General features: G+C 36.4%; 1 protein-coding gene across 5 annotated transcripts in view; it reads right to left on the bottom strand.

The window, feature by feature from the left end:
* Positions 1–18991, bottom strand: part of rnf220a (ring finger protein 220a) — a 453324-nt gene that overhangs the window by 121758 nt on the left and 312575 nt on the right. For 4 of the 5 annotated variants that reach the window (XM_073062918.1, XM_073062919.1, XM_073062916.1 and 1 more), the window contains 2 exons: positions 14237–14332; positions 5115–5157 (listed from right to left, as the gene is read on the bottom strand). In XM_073062918.1, coding sequence (XP_072919019.1) covers positions 5115–5157; positions 14237–14332 — 139 coding nt within the window. Of the gene's footprint in view, positions 1–5114; positions 5158–5310; positions 5566–14236; positions 14333–18991 lie in introns of those variants that run through there. The other variant, XM_073062920.1, reaches the window with a different exon arrangement.

Here is an 18991-nt window from a genome sequence, read left to right on the forward strand (position 1 = left end):
GATTTATTGAGTATGCCCACAAGTAAAATGAATCTCAGGATTGTATATGATGACATATATGTACTTTGATAATAAATTTACTTTGAACTTTTGTTGAGTACAATTTAGGAAGGCTATGCCTTCTATCACATTTATACTGACTCTCTCATAGTTAATAAAAATTAAAAACTACAAAATTAAAATACCCATCATAACTGCTCCAGCACTTCTCTCACGCTTTCTCTATCACCCATCTTCAATTACATTCCTAAGTGTTTCTATCCCATTTTTATTCTTTAATTCAACTTCCATGGTCTCATTTCACAGAAATACTTGCAGCAAAGAAGGAGGCTATTGGCTCAGTTCTCATTTTATGAAGGCTCATCAAGACCTCATTGCTCTTTTATTCAATACCTCCATTTATAAAACCCTGGATATTAGGCCTGTTTAACTATTTTCTCAAGCTGCCCTGCTATCTCCAACAACCTATGCTCATATATCCTCAGATTCCTGTCCTTGTACATCTTTAGAATTGTGTTTTCAGTTTATAATTGATAATACTTCTAACTCATCAGCCCTTCTTTAAACTGTGATTGTTCCTACAGAGAAGATAACACAAAAAGTGCTATCAAAATTAAATGGCACCAGTGAAGGGAGGATGACATGGTTAACATATTATTCATTGAACTTTCTGCAGTAATTATATTCTTTTCACCACAGGTGTTACCTTGTATATAGCATCTGTTGTTCCTTTAATCTAAATTCCCAGCATGTACAATTATTCTGATGTTTTATTAAAAAATAACAATAACCAACCATACAGGCATTATTTTCTTGAACTTATTTATGCACTTGAATATAATACTCTTAGCCAACTTTCTTATCATAGATGTAATCCAGAATATGTACCATTTTTCAAACTACAAGTTGGAAATGAAAGTCAAAATTAGTACCTAGGAAACATAATATCAAAATAGATCTGAGCTCAAGTTCCATACTCAAGTGAAATTTTAATTTCAACATGCAAGTAGAAATGCACTGTGAAAAGCCATTAGAAGTATAATTCAGATATTATTGTTAGAACATAACAGACAGTACAGACCCTTCAGCCCACAATATTGTGCTGTACTTTTAACCTACTCTAAGATCAATCTAACCCTTCCTTATATAAAGAATCAAACCCTTTCTCATATAGAGAAAAGAACATCTCTATTTCACGTTATTCCTCCATTTATTAGCAGGCATTTGGTAATGAAGGAACATGGGTACATTAGAAACTCGGAATGGTCTGAACACCGGTACAAATGGTACTGAGGCCAAATGACCTGACAAATATATACTGATTCTCTGCACCAACAAGCCAAATGTACCCTACAGAAGTCTTTGCTAATTTCCTACTCTCCTTTTAAGATCTCAGTCATGTCTAATCAGCACAGAATGTTCCTATCATACTGTAGTAATGAAGCAATGAAAGTTATCCTGATCTTAATGAAGTAGCTGCCCAAAAAGGGATGAGGAATTGTGGAACTATTGATACATACAGATAAAATGACAATTAAAAATATGCACAAACAAGGGAAAATCTGCAGATGCTGGAAATCTGAGCAACACACAAAATGCTGGAGGAACTCAGCAGGCCAGGCAGCATCTATGGAAAAAAGTGCAGTTGACGTTTTGGGCCAAAACCCTTCGGCAGGACTAATAAAAATATGGAATACCTTTGCAATTACTTTAGATATAGAGTTCAACTTTCTTTTCTATTCACTCTGCAGGATTCAAATCATGACTACTTTATAACGCTGACTGGGGAGAATCTAAGTTAACAATGGAAATAAGTGTCAATTAAAATACGAGAGACGAACAGCAAGAATTCCCCAAAAGCCAACCCCAGGCTATTACCAAAATGGCCATGCAAATAATTGTATATAATTCTTTAATATGGGCAGGAACAAAAGGACACTCAAAAACATACTAAAACTCAGTACAACACTGTTCTGTACAATTCAGACCATATTGTTTACAACTAACAAAAGTCAGCCACTGAGATAATTCCATCCATTCAGCTGCTTATTTTACCCTTTTGCTACCACTTGTGCTGGTGGAAGCACTGATGTTATTCCAGCTGGCAGGATGATTATATATTGCCTTATCACTCCATGTGGCTCATCACCTCCATTTCTCAATAACAAATGAAAAGTCCAGTGAGCAGCACTACTGAGACCCATTCCACTTCAACAGTTAAACATTGACAATAAATTGCAGCTACTTTTGACCATTATTAATGCCAAGTGAATATGGGATTCCAATAAAGCAGCTTACACTTTTCAATGAAATTCTGCCTACTAATAATTTCTCAGGCAGGTTATTTTTGTCACAACGCTTCATAATAATGAAGATAAAGAATTTCAAAGTGGAGAACTATAATAATTAAAGAAATAAAGCAGAATTTGAAATATTTCACCATATGTCTACACATCCAGAAATGCACCTGCTAGCCTGTTTCAAAAAAACTGCAATTAATCCCATGATTAAAATTTTAATTAGTTTATCTTGTATCAATTAGATAGCCAATTAAAGGCAATTACAGCATCCAGCATGTTCAAGTTTGTTTTATTACTAATGCTATCATCCGAGAAATGATCGGGAATATCCAATATTTTTCAGTATTTTCCTACTTCCAAAAGATAGGTTAAACTATTTTTTTTTAAATCAGGCCATTCTACATGCAGAGAATATGAAGGGGGCCCAGATTTGTTGTGTTGGGGACACAGGCTCAGGTTTTCATTTCTCAGCGATGATCATTTTGGTGAAGTAATGAGTGCAGTGACTTTGCCTCACTGAAGCATGGACAACCGTAAAAAAAAACTGCCCATTAATGGTAGAAGATAACTACAGTTAACTCACAGTCTAAGGGCCCAATGCAAATGTTTACAACAAAAAGACTCCTTGTGACTGCATAAACACTAATGATCTAATTAATAGATCATATGATGTTATGTTCTGGAACAGCACAGCCCTGCTGGCTTATATATGTCATCTGAACTCTGATAGGAGATTCCACTCAAATTCTTTAAGAGTTATAGTGGTTCTTTCCTTTTTATACAAAGATGCACCTTGAATTTGATATCATTTTTTAAGAAAAACTTGGTTAATAGTGTAGATAGCAATGGACAGAATTAGTGTAAGGAAACATATATATTAAATTAATAATTTCTACACACACACACACCTCCCCCCCCCCCAAGTTGTTCCAAGGCATCTCATTGGATCATACCACTTGAAAATATTTGGTATGAAGATGCTAGAAAATGTAGCAACACAAAAGGTGCTGGAGGGTCAGGAAGATTCAATGGAGGGAAATAGGCCATTAGCTTTTCAGGCCAGGACCAAGGGTCTCAATCTGAAAAGTTGACTGTCCATTTTCTTTCATAGAATTCAGTATGATTTAGAACATTAGCAGCAGGATTTTGAATGACCTCACAATTCTAGAAGACAGAATGATGGTGGTCAACACAGGTGATACAGGCATGTAATTTTTTAGAAAATGCACTGAGAAGATGACCACTAAGTCAGTTTTAGTTATCAAGATTGAGGGGATAAACATTTGCCAAGATGGAAGGGATAATATTTCACCCAAGAAGGCAGCCAAGGTTTCATCTTAAAACTTTGTATTAAAAGTGGTACAACACAGATCACAGTAGTTGGATAGAAATCCACTGGACTGTCAAATAAGACTTTTTATGTTCAAGCTTCTGGAGAGCATCTCTAGGTCACAGCCCTTTAAGGTTATGATGAGGTAATCCACTAGATCACATAATGCTTACAGCACAGAAAACTGTCATTCAGCCAATTATGTCCGTATCCATTCTAAACCATCTTTTTCTACCTTCTATAGCTCTCACATCCTTTTGTTTCATACCCTTACCGAAATTCCCTCCAAGTGCTAAAAAGGAATCTACTTCAACAATTAGGCCTAGCAGTCACTCCAGACCTTATCCATGCGCTGCGCAAGATAGTTTTGTGCAGACCCTAACCACACTATACAAGACCGTTTTCCATGTCACAAAAAAAGTTAGTCACTCCATAGTATCAGAAGTATTGATAAGAGTTTCATGAACAGATGAGCTGAAGCAGGTGCAGTAAGAACCTTGTGCGTCGTAAGGGTAGAAATTGGTAGTGTCGGCAATCGTACAGATTCAATCTAAAGTAACACGCACAAGTTCAGGCCATGAAAAAGGGTCTCAGCCCAAAATGTCGACTGTTTATTCATTTCATAGATACTACCTGACCTGCTGAGTTCCTCCAGCATTTTTGTGTGTGCTGCTTTGGATTTCCAGCATCTGCAGAATTTCTGGCGTTCAGATTTAAATCTAGCTAGTTAACCCAAACCCCAAGGATTCAACGTTGTATATGTCAAGTTTGTTTTGAGGTGGATCAGTTACAAGAAATTCGTTAGGATACTAAGATAGAGTTTTGATCAAAAATATGCCATAACAGCCTAACTCAACACATTACCTACACCAGGTTGATTAGCTTAATGACAAATCAACTTTTTAAAAGTTGAGATTTTCAGGCGTATCTTTTCTGTACTTGATGTTCAAATGCTTCATTAAGACTCATATAGTTAGTGCTGTTTGGATTAGCTCAGCCATGAAAGGAATCCTAGATACTTGGTCAAGAGTTGTGTCAAGCCAGGTAGAATTTTATTTTATTTTTAAACAATGCTCTCATGTGACACATTAATACTGTCATCAGTTTTATTTCTGTTTCAATCAGATGTCGGAGAAAGACAAACACAACAGAATGCCATGGGGATCAAATGTGAAATCACTTAAAACTAAGGATGAATTCACCCCAAAAAGGGTTGATGTTGAAAATAAACACTGTCGAAATCCTTGTGCATTAACACCTCGCATTCAAAATAAAAGGTAAAAAAGTTACTCAATATAAAGTATGCTTACTACAACGTCAAATTGAATATTCAAGATCATAGCAAACAGCGAAAACTTACAGCTTGATAGTGAGTTTTTTAATCAAAGAATGTTGCTTTAATTAAAATACCTCCCTCCACCTTCCAAAAAAGAAAATTTCCCCCAGATCAGTATTTAAAAAGTTGCATTACAACATAACCTTACCATTCAGCCTTGCTTGCCTGTTGGACCTTACTCGCAAAAATGTCTAAAGAAAAACAGAAAAGAAAGGTGAAAAATAAACAGGAAGCACTTCAACTGTAAGATGCTATCTGAATATAAGTGAAATATATGCCTGAATCAGATGGATTGCAGTGGATTCTCTCATTGCTCAACTACACAGGATGTAAACAAAACCTACTTCCTCCTTGCCATTGGTGTGTTCTGGATCCTCCACTCCTGCTGGGTCCATGGCAGGATTGAAATGGGATAACCTGTCAATATTACTTGGCATGAATGAAGCACCTGGACGCTGTACACCGTTATAATCCGTTCCGTGCAGTTCACAGAAACAGAGAGGATGTCATTAGATTCAAACCAAGAGGCTACATCTTGCTCAGCGTACACCAGGCCGCGGAGAACGCCGGGTCACGTGACCGTCAGCGAAAGGTGAAAGTGCAAAGCACGAAGCGCACGGGCGGCGACCGGTCGATAGGTGGCAGCAAACCAGCATCCTACAGCGGGGCTTCCTACTTCCCGTGCCGCTCGCTGCAAGTCGTGCATTTGTAAATTACGTATTAAAATATTTTTATGCATTTCGATAAGAAAATAAACTTGTTATTATCAACATTGGAAACAATAGGAAAAATTGCCTCAACTTTTTAAGCAAATGTCATGAACAGAAAGATCCACTTTGAATTGATAATGCTTGTTAAAATTGCGGAAGAACAGCTACATTTTTTCGTTAAATGACAAGTAACTCTACAAATAACATGCCAGTAGTTTTAAATAGTAGAAAGAGACAACTATTTTTCTGTCTTTTACATCCAGACTAATATTTACACCAAGTAAATTACAAGATTCAGTTGGTAAAGTGTATTTAATTTGCACTGCAAAAAATTAATCCACTAATAAACTAGCATATATTACTTTATGAGACATTTTGTGGTGAGACAACTTCAGCATGATGTTGAGCAACCATTTAGTATGATCTGAAGAATACCAGTCATTTATCATCAATGACAAGAATGGTACTCCAAGAGAGTGAATGCCATTTAGTTTAATATGTCTAGTATCCTCTTCTTCATTCTTGTTCATTAACGAAACTCATATTTTTGATTCTGAACCACTTTTAAATTGCAAATATTGTTCCAATTGCTTTGCAAGCATATCCATATAATCACAAATTTAGCAGTATGTTCCCAATGTGATAGGCTCAAGTGTCAATGCCTTTTGATTTCTTCTTCAGTTTGCAAACCACCCACTGAAAAGGGTCTCCTAAATACACTGTTATTATTTTCCCTGATGGTGAACAACTAGGTGGCATTTCAACATACAGAGCCCTGAAGTAAAATATGAAAGAAAGTAAAAAGAATGAGTTATTATTTTCAGATCATAACTCTATTAATACCCATGGATTACAGCCTGAAAGAAAGGGTTAAAAGGAAAATATCATGCAAACATAAGATTACAGACAACTGATGAGGTTGTTACGGAGATAAATGTTCCTCATAGAGAGAAGATTCTCAGGCACTGTATTCCTTCCACATGTGAGAGATTAATGATAGCACAACACAGTAAAACACACATTTTCATCAACAACAAGAGAGCATCAATTATCCAAACTATTTATAATTAGAAGTGGTGAGCATCTAATAATTCACTTACTGAGATACTCAAATACTAATTAGGCCACATACACAAAGTTTTCTCGTTCACTCACCGTGTTAGTATTATGGAATCATAAAAAACAGCAGACTGTTAGGCTATCACATTTACATCAGCAATATCGAAGCATTCTCCGATTTGTCCTGCTCTTTTCCAATGGCCCTACATCATTGTTCATTCATATATATATATATGGAATTGGATGTGTATGTTATTTTATATTTATTTATATATATATATCCAATTCCCTTTTGAGATTTATTATTTGATTTTCTTACTACCACTCCATGCATATCATGTTACACTAAAAATTGAACTCCTGTTTCTTTTGCCTAATGTCCAGACCCCTCTGCCATCCAATTTCTGAATACACATTGAACCCATGGACAGCACCTCACTACATTCTTTATTTTTATTTTTGCCCTACTTATTTAACTATTAGATATATATACTTACCGTAGTTCATAGTTTTTCCTCTATCCTTATGTATTGCATTGTACTGCTGCCACAAAAGACAACAAATTTCATGACATACGCTGGAGATATTAAACCTGATTCTAATTCTTGTTCTCAAATCTGAGCCCTCTACTTTTTTGAGCTTCCTGAAAGACACTTGTATTTAGTTTAGTGAAGCACTCGTAACTTTGTTTGATCCCGTTAATCTTCTCTCAACAATCATAGATTTTCCATGGATTTCCTTGACTCTATATAAATTCAAAATCCCTCATTTCAGATATTGTTCTGTTCTGCACCCTTTCTAATGTACATTTTACTGTAATTTAACAATTACTTTTATCAAAGATCTTTGCAGTCTATGTCCTAGAAAATTCTGAACGATAACTCTCAAGAGTACCTTTTCTTGAACTCAAATTCATGAGCAATCATATCTCTGTCTATTGACATAAATGATTCAAAATTATATGAGCTGAAGACAGTGGTATTCTTCTCTGTACGCTTGATTGTTTTGGAATAAGATTGCTGCTCCACAGTGCCATTGAATTAGAAATTTTGATAAATTTCCATTTACTTGACAAAAGCACAACATTAACAGTATTGTTGGAGAGGTGATAGCAACCTCAAATGTAATGGAGTGGGAAGTTTCCCATTTGTAGATGTATTGAAAGTAAGCTGTATTTTACTGAATAAAACAGCTGTTCAAAGTTCTGATTTTGTGATGTGAACAATACAAAGGAAGGTAGGAAAAGGCCCATCTAGTTTACTATTTAATTTAGCATCTCAGTAACTTTTCTTATATCTTTGGATTAATACAGTGGGTCATTTTTAAAAAATATTTCACCATAATAAACTTTCCATTTGTTTCAATCATAGAGTTGCATTTGTTAATAAATTGGCTATTGCTTAATTTACATGCAGATTTCAGCTACATTTGCTTGCATTCAATCTTGTGCTTCAATTCTGATTCAATAAAAATTGCTTCTCAAAGTTAACCCCTTTGTTCCCTTCACAGATTTAATGTGTTGGGAATGGCCTCTTCCTTTCACCTTCATTTTTACCCAATAATATACAGTGGATTCTGGTTAATTGGGACACATCAACACCAGAACATTTTGCCCAATAACCCAAAGTTTCATGGAAATAGTTAGAAAGCTATGAAAAAGTCAAACTATTGTTTAACTGAGTGATAAATTATGTATTTAAATAAAATACAGAACAAATGAGAACACAATCAATAATACTACTACAGTATAAAACTGTGAATTAGTTTCTAATTGCTCTTTTGATTGACTGTAAATGAACAAAGTCAGTGCAGCTATCTGGTACAGAGAATGGATTGCCTTCATACAAGGCTATCAATGATTGCATCCTCCAAATTTCATTCTCATTGTAACATTTACGATGATTGTTGATACCGTCAAGTTCTTCGTAGATCCTATTTTATTGAAGTAGAGAAATCGCTTTGTTTTCATTACTAGCCATTTCTGGAATATCCAGGCCTTAATGTTTGAAACCACAGTGTGCAAAAGAGTTCCGAATTGTCTTGCTGCTTATTTCTCGACAACCTGCATTGACAAGGATTACTGTTTTATGAACACAAGCACATGCAACTGATGTTATTTATAACTGTTCGCTCTAAACACAGCATAGCGTCTAATGGCCATGCAAGTGCACGCTAGCCAGAAACTGTTTGGCAATAGTCTCCCCAGTTAAGCAGCTTGGTATCCCAAATAAATGAAGGGAATCCCAGCTATTTTCTCGAATAGCTTTTGTTATCCCCAAGTAAGTTGCTGCCCCGATTAACCAGAATCCACTATACTTAATGTCCTTGACCTGACCCAATGTTTTAAAATACAGCCATGTATGATCCTTGGTGTCCTCCCCAGATCCTTCCTAGTGACTCTGAACTTACTGTAAATTAAGCAAGTCAAGAAGAACATCAAGTTCTCATTTTGTCTTCTTTGTGACACAACATGAAGAACATTGACAGAGGTAATTTCTCCTTAAAGGTGTGCTTTCATGAATGAATTATTGGGTTGATAGTAATTAACTGAATCCTCTGTTGTACATTTACATAACATTCTGAAACACGTTTCCTGCTATACATAATATCACTTTCATCAATAAAAACGGAGCACGGAATTCCACATTAAGGGGCCGACATTTTACAGAATTGGAAACATAAAAGAATCAAAATTCAGTAACACATAAATAAACAAAACACATTTTTGCAAAATCACACAACTCCTTGGTCAAATGATTCTCATTTTGGGTCAAAATAGGGTTGACGTCACTAGGCAAGGTTACCTTGGAGTCAAGGTGGCTGCACAATAGGATCCCTCAGGTTTTGAGATGCAACCCAGATGACATGCACAACAATAGAAATTTGGAACCAAATTAAACCACAGGGGTGCATCAGAAACTCAACAGTAGGTCAGACAGACTAGCATAGGGCAGCTGATAATTGACCAGCCAGTCCAGCTCATTAGTTCATCTTGGAGGGTAGATCTGTTACTGGGCTTGGCATTCTTCTCATTCAGATCTTTACAGGTAAACTTTTCAAGGTAATACCGAATGGTGATGTAGCAGGAAGCTCTCTGTTGCTGCTTTCCAACATGCGTCTGGTGCTGGAGATTTCATTGGATAAGCCTTAGCAAGTCACCCGTTCACACATACAGGTGGCTCAGTTTCCGAATTTGCCTAAAACACTTGAGTTTAATTAAATCTGGTTTGTGCACCCTGCTCATGGAAAACAAAATCCATATCTGTGTGCATTTCCTAGTACTATGTGTAGGAGACTTTTAAAAATGGGGGCAAATATTTGCATTACAATATGGGAGAATACTGCTTAGGAAAAATCAGTTCCTTTTTAAAATATTTATATTTAATGGGGAAGACTATACTTGTATTTAATACAAAATATTGACACAAAGCCTTAATTGCAAAGAAGGGCAAAATATGCCAACTTATTAAAAGACTACATTTTTTCAATCAAACAAATAAATTAGCATTGGAAGGTGTTTTATTTTCACATGTTAATTTGACAGCTAAAAACTTCAGATAAAAATGTGATGCTTCTGCATGAGGTTTACACATTCCATGAAAATGTTAATGTTGTACAAGTAGAACAGCTTGAACTCTCACCAAGAAAGTACAGCATATAGTCACTATTTGTGCTGATTTTTTTAACTTGATTTTGCAGCTCTGCTGTTCCTCTGATGACTGACCTGACAAAAGCACCATTGGGAATGGTAGCTGGCCATACAGAACATGGTTTGAACTGAGTTAACTGACATGAGCCACAGCAACAGTAGGTGCACTGTAATTGGTCTCGGAACTCTTGAGCTATGGAAAGGTAAATCAACTCGGGTTTCCAATCTTGATCATTATCCAGTGTCTTGAAAGTGAGAGTGTAAACTCCAGCTGAGAACATATCAGCTTTGACCATCACAATGTCTGAGATGGAATAGCTTTGCTAAAACTCACCATCCAAGATACAAAATGGACTGTTGGTTGTGCGGGGTAGGTGGAGAGCTCTGATGCTTGAGCATCAATTCCTACAGCTCAAAACTTTGATTCAAAGGATCATGCTTAAATATTTCTTTTTGTTTGTTTCTAAGCAAGCTATTTTTTAAAAAAATGTTCATGCATTGTTTTTATTTGTTCTTAAGCCAGCTAATTTCCATATTTCAAATCATAAAAACTTTGATTTTGCCCAAAACATGTAAAAATTAAAATAGTTTGTTCTAATTATAAGTCACCTCTTTAATGACCTTCTTTTCTTACCTTTTAAACTTTTATCTTATCTCATCATGTAAATAAATAAGTTTGCAACAAATATAGGAAAGACGTTGCCTGTATTTCAGCAATCCCTTTAATTATAAAGGATTTTCATTATTCGGTGAAACTTTCTCTGTTTTCCTGCTTACCTTGGGTACAGCCAGGAAACCCATTCCCAAGTTCTCAATGTTGCATTCAAGTTGATTCTTAGAAAACACATCGAGCCAGCGCAGAATGATTAATGGAACAGACTGAATAATAGGTATGGGCTCACTGATAATCACACAGCAAGTGGAATCAGATCCACCATACCATTACAATTCTTGTTGAGGCTGCCTTGGAGTTATCTGATTTTTATTCAGCTAATTTTCTCACAAGAATTCAGCAATTTAAGATCCCTGGCACCTTTGCTCTTGCAGATACTTCTGATTTGAGTACATTCTCTAATTCTTCCAAAAATAAAGCTAGTAACATGGCAGCCTAGAAATTCGTTATAGTATGCAGCAGAAGACTGCTCTATGGGGGAAATCAGGGCTTATTCAATTAGTGCATAATTTTCAATTGTGCACTCAACACAACAACTTGTTTGAGGAGGCACCAATTGCAAGGTTTTGCACATTGGTGTACATTACTGGTGAACAATTTTGGGTGTCCTGTGCACCAGCTGAAGTTATCCTGCACTAAACCCACTTTGCAATACTTTACACAAAGCCTGGCACCTCTTGAGTACCGAATTCAACCGCTGCTGAGATTTGTAGATCAAGGGGAGTACAAAGAGGAAAGGCAACACAGGGACCTTCTTCATCTGGAGAGTGGGCTTCCATGTTCGGTCCCCAACAAATACCAATGAAGGTAAGAAAGCAACAGGAGGTGCAATGTGAGATTACCACATGTCATGTCCTGAGGAGCAGGTGCCAGAAGAAAGACTAGCAGTCTCAAGTGCAAAGTCAACAAATGCCATCTCCCAACATCCAATGCACTCACTGCTCCACACTTCCTTCGTTTGACACACGATTCAGTGATGGCGTACAATAGTGCATGCAAGGCAGCACACTTGGTTCGGCCAATAGAGCTGCGGCCTTTCAGTTTCTGCACTGCAGGTTCAATCCTGACCTCGTACAGTCTGTCGGCAGTTTACACGCTTTCTTTCCCCAGTTATTGCACGGACTTCCTCCCTATGCTCTGGTTTCCTCACGCATATTCCAAACGTGTGTGGGTTGGTAGGTTAAGTTGCCACTGCACATTGCCGTAGTGCGTAGATGGGCGGTAAATCTGGTGGGGGGGAGAGTGTAGGGGAAAGAATTAATAGGAACTCAGCAAGAATAAAATGGGTGGGTTTGGATTGATGTAAAACTGAGTGTTTGATAGTCAGCATGAACATGAGGAAGAGGGCAAAAGGCCCGTTCCATACTGCCTCTCTCTATGACTTGATGACACCCTCATTAACACTATGTAGATCTCTTGTGCAGAATGGGGTAACAATCACAGACTCTGTCAGCAAACCTAAGCTCACGGCCTGAGCCATTTGGAGGAATGGGTGCTACCAGTACTTCAGACAGTGTCCGTTGAAGGAATACATTTCACACAGGATGATGGTGAATTTATTTCCATTCCTGCTTCTCACGTCACATTTCCTACTCCCCCCCCCCATACTCTTAAGAATCAAGTGGTTCAAACAAATGTCTTATTATATGTCCCCCTTCTCTAACCATGACCACATTCTTGCGCCTGTCTCTTTTCAGATGCCCTAGTAATATCAGTTGCATATGCTTCCATTGCTGAAGCATTATTCAGAAGGAGCAGAAGAGAAGTAAACTGTGAATAGAAAGATTTAGGGGCTGTAAAAACAGGGCATTAGTATTATTTGTATCTGTAGGTAGAGCAATCCACACGTGTGTATGACTGAGGTTTTGCCTGGAGCAGGTAACAGATCTCTGTCACCACTCTCAGCTTCCATGTGCTTTGCAGTTTGGACAGATTGAAGTTCAAACCTGGCTTCTGGAAACAAAATAGAACAAGAGGTTCTTCTCTCATCTTGTTCCTGGTCACAATGGAGGCTCAGCAGGGCCTCAAACATATTACCTGTACTTTCACACTGGAGAGAATGCGGTTTCGCCTCCAATTCGCTAGAGACATGGAATCTTGAGATTTCAATAAGCTCTGCTTTGACTGACTGCTCAGAAGACTAGCAAATAACTGGAAATCCCTTTAAACAGAATAAATTTAAGTGTTGGCCATTGTTTAGGCCTGATTTCTTCTGTGTGGCTAAGCTGCTTGTTAATTGGATATGCATAAATCAATAAGGAATAGGAGGTTTCAATGATGCATTGCACAACTCCTGACATCACCCCTGCATCCTCCATGTGTTTTGTGCATGTGCCTACCACATGCACGTAACCTTACGATTGAAAGTGATGATATATTGCATTATGCATGCTATCACAATTTTGCATCACATTTCAATACAAAAAAAAGCAGGCACTATGTGATTGAATTTCTAGGCCAATGTTCTTTACCTGAAACTCACATGCCATGAAAATTGCTTTTTAGTTTTCCAGTTGACATAATGAATAGTGTTACAAACCGCTTTTGCTGGGGTATATTTATTTATTCCTACCACTGAAATGATATTTTTCAGTGGCTACTAGAAGGCAGCTGGATATCAAAATCTTTAATATGGCTAATAAAAGAAGAATTATTCATTGCAAATGATGGAATCAACTTGCTTCAATGATGCTGTTTGGCTAACGTGATCAAGGTTATGCAACTGTTCAGGATGAATTAGCATTATATTGATTTTTTTTATTATTTTGAGGATAATCATAATTGCTGATTACTTGAAATTTTGCCTAAAACTCATAGAACTGACCTCAGATTCACTTTCCCCTTTTGTCATTTACTCCTTGTAAGATTTTGATTTTTTTATTAATGAATTCCGCTGAGAATTCCTATTTAAAATGGCCCCTGCTGATCAGATTTCCCATGTAAATGATGTCCTGTTTGAAAAGTAAGTCCTATTAACATGTAACATTCTCGATATTATATATAATATTCTTTATATAAAGCAAATGGATGAGATCTTTTTTGAAAAGGACTTCCTGATTCTTATATCTCTTCTCTTTAAAAGAAATCAAATAGTTGGATCATTGTCTAGATATGTATGAGTCACTTTGCACCTGGGTCCTTACAACCATCAATGGATGCCATTCTTTGCCTTTTCCCACCTGGTATCTGTCGGAGTGATGAGTGTCGTCTGCAGAGAGAGGTGACGCTGTAGGTGACTCCCCTTCCCTTTTAATTGGTGCTGATAGCAAAACTGACTGTAGAAAAAGGAAAGGATATCTGTTAAAAACACAACACTTCCAATGCAACACTTGTGTCTTCCCTGCAAATGAAAACCAAAACATGCAGATTTTAGAAATGCTTAATATTATAAAAAGAATGTTGATAAGAATGCACAGCACCAGTGTACAAATGATTCTGGCACTGTCTCAGGGCAGGCTCTTCTCATCACTCACAATGTCTTACTAACACTTACTTCCTCAGAAGGAAATATCCAGAGTTTTGCGTTCTTACACTTGTTATATTATAAAATTTCATAATTTCTTAATGAAAAAGATAGATACCAATTTATATGTTCAAATTATCGCTTACGATATATGCATTTTCTGGCGTCCTCTACTGATTTTCCTTCCTGTTTACCCATGTACTCTTACCAATGTGCCAGCAAGATTAAACACTTACAAGGACCACCTATATAACCATATAACCATATGAAAACAGACGGCTGTAAAAGTATTTCTAAGGCTTTGAATGTATTAAAAAAAAAGCTTGTTTATGTGAATTTATGCAGCAAGCCTGGAATCTGCTGTAGCTCAGTTTCTGCTTGCAGTGGATAAAATTGTGAATCACAGCTTGAGAATCAGAAGATGATATTAATCCCATGAAAGCCAATGTGAAGTTTTATAAAGATGGCTTCACAAAGATTTCTTTTGCTCAACACTATCTGAAGTTTAGGAACAACTGTCATTTATAGAGTAATTTTCTATTTACATAACATTGTGAGGCACTTTATAGGAGAGTTATAAAATAAAATTAGATACCAAGTTTCATTTGGAGTGGGTAGAAAAGATGACTGAAAGCTTTGTTGTGATTTTGGAGGTGGGAAAGAGGGGTAGAATTCCAGAGATCAGAACCTATGTAACTGGAACATGCACAACTGGTTGAACAACTAAAAGCTGGAAAAAAGGATCTAGTGCTAATTAAAAGCAGGGATTCACAAAGCAGCCAAAATTAAAGCATAACTTAAGTGTGGTATTAAAGTGGTTCGAAAAGGTTGATTGAACAGATAGGATACAATTTAAATCTCTCTAGAGTTAACTTGAGAGTTTTTAAAGCAGGGACATTTGCTTTCTGTGTTTTCTGGAACAAGAGCACCACATACATCTATTAATTCAGGTGAAAATGGAGAGCTACAGCTGAAGAGCTAGAAAATACAGCTAACAATATTGATTTGTGATCAAACCTTATGCAACAACCTTTGCCCTATAACATTTACTATCTTCTCTGGATTTTTGTTAACCAATCTTAGATTTAAAATTTAAAATATAACTGGGTATGAATTGCGACCAGTATCAGACCATATTTTGCACAAATGTTTCTTAACTTCATCCTGGAATATCTCTCCCGGTTTTTAGATCGTGGCCCCAAGTCCTCAATTCCTCAGCCAACAGACATTATTTATCTCTCTTTATCCCTTAATACCTTGAAAACATTCACTTGCTCCTATTTTAGCTTTTACATTTCAGAGAATACAACTTTAACTTGTGTAATTTCCCTTATATTTTAACCCTGTGTCAAGGCATTGATAGGGTGTTTTTGGAGTTAGGACATAAAGCGAATATTGACTTCAGCAAACAACCTTCAGATCTGAATATGCACTGAAGATTAAATCTAAAATGCAACTCTCAGAAAATGAGTAGACAATGCTGATTTATTTCTGTGTATTTGGTGTCTGTAATATGGGTGAGAAGGAGGGAGGTTCAAAAAAGCCATTGTTAATTTGGATTTGTTTGAATTGTCCTGAATTTATCTTTGATCTTTAGCACATAAAATGTCTTGTTGGGCTGGGCCGAGCAGACCTTTCCATCAACAGGGTCTCAATCTGATGCCTGCTGTACCTTGTTTTGTCGAATAAAGAGGCTGCTTCATATCTTCTCTCTGGTGACTTCATTCACGCAACAACAGTATCATCATTAAGTTTATTCAGCGCTTCTTATCAGGCTAATACATCATTCCTAAAGTGTGGTGACCAAAACAGTTCACAATATTTAAGGTGTGTTTCTTTTTCATAACTCTGACAAAACCTTCTTGTGTTCCGTTCCACTATATCTAAAGGTCTGTAAGCCATTAGTTTTTTTCCCATTATTTCCTGTACCTGACATTATGGATTTTTGGACCTTCACAGCTTTTAGTTTTTCACCATTTAGCCAGTGTTGTATTCCAGCTTTTTTAGGTCCAAACTGGATGAGCTCAAACTTGCCTTATGTTGATATCCATATAACTACTAATTAGCTTATTTACTGAATCTATTCCATCTCTTCATATCATTTTATACTTCCATCCACAGCACTTACAGTGCTCCTTACCTTTATGTCATCAGCTTTCTATTTCAATAACCTAGTTATTTATAAATACCATAAATAGTTTTTGCCCTAATGCATATCCTCACTGGACCCCATTAGTCAGATACCCATTTGAGTACCTTCACTTATCCCTCTGCTTTCTGCTGCTCAGCCAGTTTCCCAGCTTTTGATTTGTCTTCAGATACATGAGCTTTAGCTAACAGTTCTAAATGTGTGTTCTGGGCAATAATGTGGTAACATTGAAAACCTCAACCAAAATTAAATCTGAAACAAATACACATTTACTTGGAGTTCCCAGTTAACTGTGTGCAAAATATATTAATATATACAAAGTGATAATTTTTTAATCTATTGTACATCAATAATGTATGATGATAGTCATAACAAGTAGAGTCAAAATGAAACAAGGAAAGCCAACATACTCGATTAAGTCTATCCTTTCTGAAGGGCCCAAAACAATGAAAAATCAAATTCCTTTCTTTTGAGCTTTTCTAGGTGCTGAGAGAGGTAAATAATTATTTCCATGAAAAGAAAACTTATTGTATAATCTTTTCCTGGGGCCAAAGACTGTTTGCCTAAAAATACGGGATATCCATCTAAAATACCTTATAGCCAGACCAGTTCTATTGGTTTCAAGAAGACTTGTCCTATTTGACTTCTTAGAATTATTATCTAAGCCACATCTTATTCCTATAATCTTCAATCCCTTTCACAGTCAGATATATCATCCTGGTATTTTTCAAGGATTTAATCAATGTAACATTAACTGTTTTTGATAGGAATCTGTTCTACATATCTACAATTGTGTGGAAGGGAAAAACAATTTCTTCTAATCTCTAGTCTTGCTTGAGGCGTGTCAATTTTGTACTTGTGTGCTCTAGACGTACAATCAAATTTTAAGTTAAATAACCTGCTTATATCCACGTTATCCCTGCCTCACGGCATTTTAAAGACCTGATTCACGCCATATCTTTTTTTTATTCAATGAGAACGTCAAATTCTGTCAGCCTATCTTCATAACATTGCAGTAAGTGTTAGAAGCATCCTTGTCACTCTGCTCCCAATCATTCAAATAAAATCATTCTGATGTCAGACAGCCTGTAACTTATACGTGTCCTCTGGGCACACAGTTGTATATTTCCCAACATTTTAATAAATCATTACTTTTATTATTAATGTTCTAACTAAATACATTGTCATTACACATGGGAAACAAGAATTGCGCTATACTACAGTAATTAAAAAGTTTATAGTCACAATCTGTTTTAAAAAATCAATAATAAGAATAGGAAATAGTTTATTTTTTTATCTTAGATGCCTATTAATCAACTTCAGTTTTAAATAATAAATGTTAATGATATCATAAGGGAAACAAGCAGAGAGGGTACAAGATATGAGAGTTGAATTAGTGAAGTTAGTAGCCTCGGCTGTTTTGTGAACTATATCAACTCACAACGAGTATTAAGTAATTTCCTGAGAGGTCACAGCCAAACAGCTGTTCTTTGTGGATCCCTCTCTCCCAGAGAGATCAGCAGCTTATTTAGTAGAATATCAGATATTTTTAATCAGCAGAAACAAAATGAAGTGAAAGTACTTATAACTGGTAAAAAGAAGACTTGATGGTAAGACTTTGACTTTAACCACTGATACAGAATCCCTCTTCTTTAGTCATGGGACTGAAGTGATGACCAGGATGCGCCATAGTAGTATTTTAGCAATATAAATTACTTTCTTTCTTTTCCAAAGCCTTTTTATTTAAAATAGAGGTCAAATGATTAATAGTCCACAATAGTTTTAGTCAAGTAGAAGCTCATTCCTGTATTAATCAAATAACTGAATAATCGGTATTCTCCCTATGCAGACAGTGGAATTAAATGTTATGTATTGGTTTCATACTTTTGGCCAGCTGCTAAAGCAAGGCCCATTTATTTCACAGCCTCCAAGATCCATGGAGACGACCTCTGAAAAATGTAGGGCCGAACTAATCCCAAACATGTCAATCTCAAGCCCTCTTCTACATACGGTTACAGCTCGGCTTAATAAACTATTCTTAAATACTGTGGAGCTGTTCGCTTCCAAACACCTCCCTTGCATGCGAAGTGGAAGTGCAAGAGCCACTGATACCAAATAATACTGTCCTTCTGTGGCTGTGTGCATTATATGAGTGTCACAAATAATAGATCTTTTAATGCCAAACAGTTGCAGGTTGTCTGGGTGAATAATCGATTATTCTGTGATGACAAAAAGGGACATAGGGCAGTTGTTACAATTTTAGCATTTTATTTTTTTAACAATAAATATTGTTATTTTGAACTGCAGTGCAGAAATGGGGCA

Source organism: Hemitrygon akajei, chromosome 12 (assembly GCF_048418815.1).
Source record: "Hemitrygon akajei chromosome 12, sHemAka1.3, whole genome shotgun sequence".
Taxonomy (NCBI): domain Eukaryota; kingdom Metazoa; phylum Chordata; class Chondrichthyes; order Myliobatiformes; family Dasyatidae; genus Hemitrygon; species Hemitrygon akajei.